Source organism: Microcaecilia unicolor, chromosome 12 (assembly GCF_901765095.1).
Source record: "Microcaecilia unicolor chromosome 12, aMicUni1.1, whole genome shotgun sequence".
Taxonomy (NCBI): Eukaryota; Metazoa; Chordata; class Amphibia; order Gymnophiona; family Siphonopidae; genus Microcaecilia; species Microcaecilia unicolor.
In genome coordinates, this window is record NC_044042.1 from 80,396,359 (window position 1) to 80,405,398 (window position 9,040).

General features: G+C 40.8%; 1 protein-coding gene across 1 annotated transcript; it reads right to left on the bottom strand.

The window, feature by feature from the left end:
* Nucleotides 1–321: 321 nt before the first annotated feature.
* FAM187A (family with sequence similarity 187 member A) lies at nucleotides 322–1,573 on the bottom strand. Its single transcript, XM_030220484.1, is given in 5 exon segments — nucleotides 322–674; nucleotides 677–1,007; nucleotides 1,010–1,175; nucleotides 1,177–1,444; nucleotides 1,447–1,573. Coding segments are annotated over 5 exon segments (1,245 nt in total).
* Between the last annotated feature and the right edge of the window lie 7,467 nt (nucleotides 1,574–9,040).

Sequence of the window (9,040 nt, forward strand, 5' to 3'; positions counted from 1 at the left end):
ACCTTTTAAAAAGATGTTTATGGTTAACTGACGCAATCTCACCCTAGAACGCTTGAGCCTATATAATCATTCATAAAAGAAAGAGTGGTGTGTGAGAAACAAGTTTCAGTATTAATAGATTTGGCTCCTTGATATGTTAAAAAACACGGTATTAGAGATACATTGAACATTTTTTTTTTAATGAAAGAAAACTGGAACACTTTTTTTTTATGTTTATCGAACTTGTGTTTAAAAAAGTACTAGGCAAAACTTTGTAAAGCAGTGAAGGGAAAAGTGTGTACCCTTACCATTACCCAAAGCTCTACTGAAAGCAAGGGATCACTAGCAGCATTTGAATGTGTAACACAAGCATCTGCAGCAGTGTATGGTGAAGAAGAGGATGGTAAGGAACACATAGCTGGTGAATATCGTTTTAAGGGCATAGATGGTCTCTGGATCACTAAGACTGCGGATGCGGGAATTCTTGTATGTCACTGCTAACCGGAATCCTGATCTTAGACGCCCATCTACCCAGCAGTAATAAATCCCTTTGTCCTCAGTTTGAACAAATCTGATGTGGAGTTGGTTCCCATGGTCAATAAAGATCCTCATGGTATGATTCACACCAATGAGGTAATGAGTGCGGTAATATCTAATTTGATTTTTGTCCCAAGCCACGGCCTGTTCTGGCCTGCCCCTGGGCAGCTGATAATCAATCCGTAGCCGATAGGTTGAGTGTACAACTGAATGGGAACTTCTGGAGTCCAAGGTTTGCGTCTCAACTTTGAGATAATATTTGAGAGGGGAAAACTCAAATTTTTTCTTAGGGCATTTCGGCATTTCATCATGCAGCTCCGAATCACCACCTCTGAATTCCTCTTCATGATGGTTCGCTTGAAAAGTTTCGGGACAGCAGACGAGCCACAGGATGCCACATCTGGAATGGTTTTGTGGTACCTGGTGAAGAGGTAGTTGCTTTTGACATAGCACAAACCAATGCGCCTTTGCTCACCTCTCACTCCGCAGCGCGGTCACACTTGGTCCATTCCCAAAAGGTAGTAAAGACACGGAAATGTCTTTCAATTTGGGTCCTTTGGGGGGTGTTGCTTCCGGTCTTCAAAGGTACAGTGATCCTCTGGGAGGTCTGTATATCCACATCATAGCCATAAAAATAGTCTCCTTGCCGTGTACCACATATAGTGGCCTGTGTCCTCCACCTGAGCCCGGAAAACAATGAGATTGAACATACGAATGCTAAAGCGCAGTAACATGTCAGACCCAGAACGAATGTGACCAGCATCCACCAAGACGGTGCCATTAAAATCAGTTAAGATCTTGGCCTTTTTGCTGCCCATGTTCTTCTGGAAGTACCATACTACTGCAGTGACCTCCTCAGGCTTGCAATTGCAAGGTAGCTCAAAGCTCATGTCGGCCAGGTATGCAGCATTATCAAAGACTAGAAAGCAGGGCAGGGTGCCGTTTTAAATACATCTTCTTTCTCAATGATCTCAAAGCCACTGGGGTATTCCAAATGCCAAAATAAAGGGCCAATAAGAAAGCCAAGTCCCATGAAACCAGTCCCTTTGTTCCACATTGTTGTAAAACTAGGTAGCATCCACAAAAGAAACCAGAAGATCAACTGCTTGGAATGATGCTTAATGATCAACATTTGATGCTCAGAGAGTAAAGCAACCCAACAAAACTGTTTCTTTCACAAAGTCTTAAGACAGGCCTAATACAACATTCTAGAACTGTTTTGTTTTGTTCTTCAGAAGATGAGGCTTCTTTTTCTAGAATCTAAATACACTTCTGACAAGAAATTGTGGAAAGCTATGGAATGTCTGATCTTGGTAAACAGAAGCAGGTACAGGAGATCAAAAAGCAAAGTTGCTTACCTGTAACAAAGGTTCTCCGTAGACAGTGAGGGAATGCAGCCACTATCCAAATATTCAGGTGATGTCATCTGACACCTGCATGCCGGATGCTCCACTCAGAGAGATTTCAGATTACCCCTCTGAGCATCTAAATGAGTCCAAGAATGCCTCATTCTCATGAGCCTCCTCAGTCCATAACAAGCTATGAAAATGGTATATTTCAATACTGTTACCTGTCTGAGGGGAAGGTGGGTGGGTGGGTGAGTGTGCCTGCATTCCCCTGCTGTCTATACAGAACCCCTGTTATAGGTAAGCAACTCCGCTTTCTCCACAGACAGTGAGGGGGGAATGCAGGCACACTCCAGGTGAGTCCTTAGCTAACTTTTTTGGTATATTAGAATCAAGAAGCTGGTAAAAGAATCAGTTGGACCTCTAGATGATCAAGGGGTAAAAGGGGCACTCAGGGAAGACAAGGCCATAGCAGAGAGATTAAATTAATTCTTTGCTTCAGTCTTCACTGAGAAAGATGTGGGAGAGATACCAGTGCCAGAAATGGTATTCAATGCTAATAAGTCAGAGAAACTGAAACAAATCTCTGTAAACCTGGAAGATGTAATGGAGCAATTTTAAAACTGAAGAGTAGCAAATTGCCTGGACCAGATGGTATACAACCCAGAGTACTTACAGAGTTATTGTTAATAATATATAATTTAGCTTTAAAATCAAGCTTTGTACCAGAAGATTGGACGGTGGCCAATGTAATGCCAATTTTTAAAAAGGGTTCCAGAGGTGATCTAGGAAATTATAGACCGGTGAGCCTGACGTTGGTGCCAGGTAAAATGGTAGTGACTATTATAAAGAACAAAATTAAAGAGCATATATATATGCATAGATTAATGAGACAAAGCCAACATGGATTTAGTCATGGAAATCTTGCCTTCATCAATCTACTACATTTCTTTGAAACGGGTTGCATTAACATGTGGATAAAGATGAGTTGGTTGATAATGTGTATTGTTTTAAAAGACATTCTACAAAGTACCTCATGAAAGACTCCTGAGAAAACTAGAAAGTCGTGGGATAGGAGGTAATGTCCTTTTGTGAATTAAAAACTGGTTAAAAGATAGAAAACTGAGAGTAGGGTTAAATGGTCTGTATTCTCAATGGAGAAGGGTAGATAGTGAGGTTCCCCAGGGGGCTGTGCTGGGATCGCTGCTTTTAACATATTTATAATGATCTAGAGATGGGAATAACTAGTGAGGTAATTAAATTTGCTAATGAATATGGGGATTTCTCTGACTTTACTTTGAGTTTTATAAAGTCAGAGGCAATGCCTATTGAGGAGGGACATAGTAGAACATGGGGGGACTCATTTCCCTTGTGTTGGGCGGAGAGATCTTTTTGATACCTAAGAATACATTACCGGTAGATAAGAAAACTATTGGAACTTTCTACTAGAGAATTCTCAGCGTCAGTTGCTGGTTTGGAGATCTCTACCATTATTGCTAAGCAGTAGGATTAGTTTGTATCACATGGTTATTTCCCTAAGTGGCTTTATGTTTACCAGACATTACCTATATATTTACAAAAAGATATTAAGCAGTTAAATAAATTGCAGGGATGTTTTTGTTGGGGAGGGGAAAGATCGAAATTACATATACATCTCACACATATCTCTCTCTCTCATCTTATGTACATCTTCTCTTAGCGCTATTTATTTATTTATTTATTTATTTATTTATTTGGATTTTGCTCACACCTTTTTCAGTAGTAACTCAAGGTGAGTTACATTCAGGTACTCTGGATATTTCTCTGTCCCAGGAGGGCTCACAATCTAAGTTTGTACCTGAGGCAATGAGGGTTAAGTGACTTGCCCAAGATCACAAGGAACAGCAGTGGGATTTGAACCAGCCACCTCTATGTAAGCCACACAGAAAAAAAATCATCTAATGTATAATTCTTTTAATACTATCATGTATGCCACATTGAAATGGCAAAGTTGTATAATGTGGGATATAAAAACTAATAAATTGAAATTGAAATGAAAGATTCACTATCTGTATGAAACTGAGGGTAAGTGGTTTGGGACTTCCAAACATTACAACTTATAATTTGGCTTGCTTGCTTCGCCAACTACGAGATTGGGTTCTGACTACTCAAGATTATACACCTTTAGAGGAAGAATGAGCCTTGGAAGTGCCTTGGCACCTCAATTTTTTATTACATGTCCCGTCTAAGTTATTGCCACATAAATTGAAAACTAGCTGCTTTGTGCAACCTCTGAAGTTGGCATGGACAGATTTGATTAAACTGTGGAAAGAGGATCCTGGGGTTACCAATCAGTTGCCGATTAGGGGTAACAGTCTTTTTTCCCCAGGTATGGATAATGTGATTTTTATGCAATGGGAACGAGCTGGGCTTACCTTAATTGAAAATTGAAACAGGAGGAAAAAGCTTCAGAACCCCATCTTCTTATATGAAAGACAGGATTAACAAGTAGTAACCTCGCTGGTATAAAAAAAAAAAACCGCCCAAAAACTGTTCTGACTGACTCTATGTAATGCAATAAATTACTGTTAATCCAAATCCATAAACGTGGCTTATCTTATGTTCAGCATGTTCAACAAAGAAATATCCAGACAACTAGTTTTGCCAAATGGCTGCTTCAAAGCATAATAGGACCAAAAATTCTAAAAAAAAAAAAAAAAACAATACAAATCAAAGAGTCAATAAGAAACATGACCCAAAATAAACAAAAAACATAAAAGTGAAATACAAACTGTGTTAGACAGTAAATTATTAAAACAATTTGCTTAAAAGTGTTTACAGAACAACATACTTGCCATTAAATTCCACACACTCTTTCTAGAGTCACTGGGTTCTCACATAGCGAAAGGAAGCCAACTTCTTTAACCACGGAGATCATTTTAAGGTTCAGACGGGTGTATTGTGAACTGGAAAATTTTAAGATAGAGTGACAAGCTGAAAGAGCGTTTTCTTGACAGGGATTATCCGAAGGGTGCCATCAAAGACGCATTCAAGAGGGCAAGCTTTGTGAATCGAGAGCTATTATTTAACAAGTGCTCAGAAGACAAGGCTCAAACAGCAGCCACTTTTTTGTTATGGTATACACCAGAAATTGGGAGGTACGTACAGATCTTGAAAAAATACTGGATTATCCTCACTTGTCAACTTGCCTTCTCTGGTCTTGATCTAAGGATTGCCTTCAGTGGACATAGGAACCTTAAGAAAATATTGAGTCCCTGGAATATTACAGTCAGTCAAGTTGAGAAAGCGAGATTAGAGGGGAAACACATAAAATGTGGCCACTATCAATGTGTGATATTCCTTTAGAGATCGACAAATGGTTCATAGATCCTATAACTTCACAGAAGTTTTCTTTGAGACATTGGACCACTTGCAACACTCAATTTGAAGTATATGCAATTGTAAGTCTGTCATGAAATGCCTAGCCACCCACCTGGGGTTACCTCGCAGCCACTTAGAGGGTCTGTCCCTAGCACAGCTCAGGTCTGTCTGCACCTGCCACTTGTGCTCTACACTAGCACCCTCCTCCCACCGACTGGGACACAACCGCCTCTGGGCGAGTCTCCCGCTTTCAAATTATCCCCAGTGATTTCTAGGTTACTGGAGGCCAAACTTCCCAGAAAGCACTCATAGACCCAACACAATGTAAGAATAGCCATATTGGCTCAGACCAATGGTCCATCTAGCCCAGTATCCTGTTTCCAATAGAGGCCAATCCAGGACACAAGTACCTGGCAGAAACCCGAATAGCAGCAACATTCCATGCTACCAATCCCAGGGCAAGCAGTGGCTTCCCTATGTCTGTTTCAATAGCAGACTATGGACTTTTCCTCCAGGAACGTGTCCAAACCTTTTTTTTAATCCAGATATGCAACCGCTGTTACTACATCTACTGGCAAACAGTTCCAGAGCTTAACTATTCATTGAGTGAAAAAATATTTCCTCCTATTTGTTTTAAAAAGTTTTACCATGTAACTTCATTGAGTGTCCCGTAGTCACTGTACTTTTTATTTATTTAATAAAACCATGGCCGCCGAGATACTGGACCGGGCCCAGGGCAAGGCCATCCCCGGGGCCCCGCCCCTGCCACCACTGCCCCCTCCCGAGTTCGTCGCCACCGCTGCCCCCCCCCTCCACCCTCCGTCCACCACCGGGCCAGCCCCCCTGAATTCAAATCATAGCGCCTCACCTCGACCTCGCTCCGTGTGAAAGAAGCACAGCAGCAGCAGTCTGCAAATCGCCTCCCTTCGAGCCTTCCTCCCTGTCCCACCCTAGCGCAAGTTACATCAGACGAGGGCGGGACACAGGGAGGGAAGGCTCAAAGGGAGGCGATCTGCAGACTTCCGCTGCTGCGCTTCTTCCACACAGAGCGAGGTCGAGGTGAGGCACTATGATTTGAATTCAGGGGGGCCCGGCCCGGTGGTGGATGGAGGGGGGCGGGTGGAGGGGACTGCAGCGCCGGGCCCCTCTTGGAGTGCCTGGGCCTAGGGAATTTTGTCCTCCCTGCTCCCCCCCCTCGGCGGCCCTGAATAAAACGCTATAACTGCTGCAGCCTAATAAACAGAACGCGGTTTACAAAATAGAAAATCTAAAAAACAATATAATATATACATAAAATTCAAACATTAAAAACCCAAACTTAACAAAAAAAAGGTGAAAAAGTACAAAATTGATTTACTTCTCATCTTACAACCACTCAGGATTTTGTGGACCTCACTCATATCCCCCCTCAGCCATCTCTTTTCCAAGCTGAAATGACCTAACCTCTTTAGCCTTTCCTCATATGGGGAGGAGTTTCCATTCCTTACCATTTTGGTCACTCTCCTTTGAACCTTTTCTAATTCTGCTATATTCTTTTTGAGATAAGGGTGACCAAAACTCAATACTCTAGGTGAGGTCCCACCATGGAGCGATACAGAGGCATTAAAATATTCTTGGTCTTGTTTGAATCCCTTTCCTAATAATTCCTAGCATCCTGTTTGCTTTTCTGGCCGCCGCCACACACTGGGCAGAAGATTTCAGCATATTGTCTACAGTGACACTTAGATCTTTTTCTTGAGTGCTGATTCCTAAGATAGACCCTAGCATCAGGTAACAATGATTCAGATTATTCTTCCCAATGTGCATTACTTGCATTTGTCAACATTAAATTCATCTGCTATTGAATGCCCAGTGTTCCTCAAGTACCACTCTCAAACCCTGCTTATCAATTGCCCATCCCTAGAATATACAAGCAACCAACAAAATCCTAATATGAATCCCACAGAAACAAACGCCTTTTCAAACAGTCAGGGTTTCACTTTCTTTTGAAAGGACAAATAGCTCCTTTCTAAGCTTAACTCCAAAGGCATTGAATTCCCAAGAGTAGGACCAATAAATACAAACACATTATGAAGTCTCAATTTATTTTGAATTGAAAGAAGAGCATATGATGAAGAATGAAGGACTTTCACAGGCATACAGGGCTGAAATTTTCTTTCAGACAACAAGTGCACTCAGGATCTAATACCTAAAAAACCAAAATAAAATCTTGAACTGAGTCCTAAAAAGCACTGGTAGCAAGTGCAAGAATATCAGCAATGGAGTCTTATGATCGTAGCCTTTTTTCCCCAAAATTAATAGTTTGTCTTAATTTAGGAGCTTAAAAGTTATGCTTATAAATTTAGGTCTAACATTCATTTGCCTAGATTTATAAGCCTAGTACTGAAAATCAGGGATAATCTAATTTCTTTTTTTTTTTTTTTTCATTCTAAATCCACCCCTGTCACCACCCACATTTTTTGTTCCTAAATTTAGGAGTTTAATTAAAACATTTTTATTTGATTATTCAAAGATTACAAGCCAAGTAAATAGAAAACTTGTACAGAAAATAGGAGAGGGATATAAGATTTTACATTCCATATGTATTAAGAAATCAATACAAAAGTAATACAAAACATCCTCTTGCAGTCCATAAAGATGGATTTCACAGTAATACAGAGAGATACTACTAAGGAAAACATATAACTATCATTAAAAAGATAAAAGGGCCTAAACAGGATGACAATCTTGAATGCTCGAATACAGAGACACCTCTAAGTAGAAGGAACATTCACTACTCTAAGGGAATCTTGTTATCAAGAAATTGTTTTAACTGTATTGGGTCATAAAATATGTATCTCACATTTTGAAACTTTACCAAACACTTAACAGGAAAACGCAAAAAAAATTCACCACTATTTTTTTGAACTCACGGGTGGAGATCCAGGAAAGACTTATGTCTCTGCTAGATATCCCTACCCACATCAGGAAAATACCATAGTTTTTGACCCATATACAAAGTTGCTCTCTACTCTATATTTGAAAAACAGTCACAGTATTAAATTCTTATCAGATTTGAACATACGTTTTGCCCGGTTTCTACCAATTCTTGAGAGGTCTCCAAAAAACTCAGACACATTTAAACTGACATTTAAGCTTCTAATCTAATATTTAAATCAGCTTCAGATGTTCCCAACATCTATCTCTTTTTATATTGGAGGTAGTGACTCATTGGGCAATTGCAAAATCTCCAACATATACTTCTTAGATACTTCTCTGACTGATAACACCTGTATTTTAGGAAAGTTCAGAAATCTGAGATTACAAGTTTTTCCAGTTATTCAATCCTAAGCTGAATGGCTTCTGAACACTTGGCCAGTTTCATTTGCCCTTCTTTCAATCCTTTAACATCTTCCTCTAAGCTTTTAACTTTCTCCAGACATTCTTCATTAGACGTTTCAATCTTTGATGTTACAGTCTCAACTAGTTTCTCCACTTAGTCCATCCTGCTACTCTAAGCTTTAATCGGTGAAATTATTGCCTTCCTGATTGAAGTAAGAGTGATCTCAGCTGGGTCCTTCAACCCCTCAGTCATCCCAGACTCCCGAACGGAGCTTTCTGCGACAGTCAGCTGACCACCAGCAGCCACTGGCAAGAGCTGTTCCATTGGCTCCATCCCCTCACCGGTACTTTCCTTGGAGGGGAGGGCAGATCCAAACCTCTTCAGGGGTCCAGCGGCATCAGGGAAACTGCCTACACCCAAAGATGCTGCTGCACCCTGTGTTCCAGTCACCCCTTCTGGGATCGGAGAACTGCTTGCCAGGGGGGGATGAGGTGGG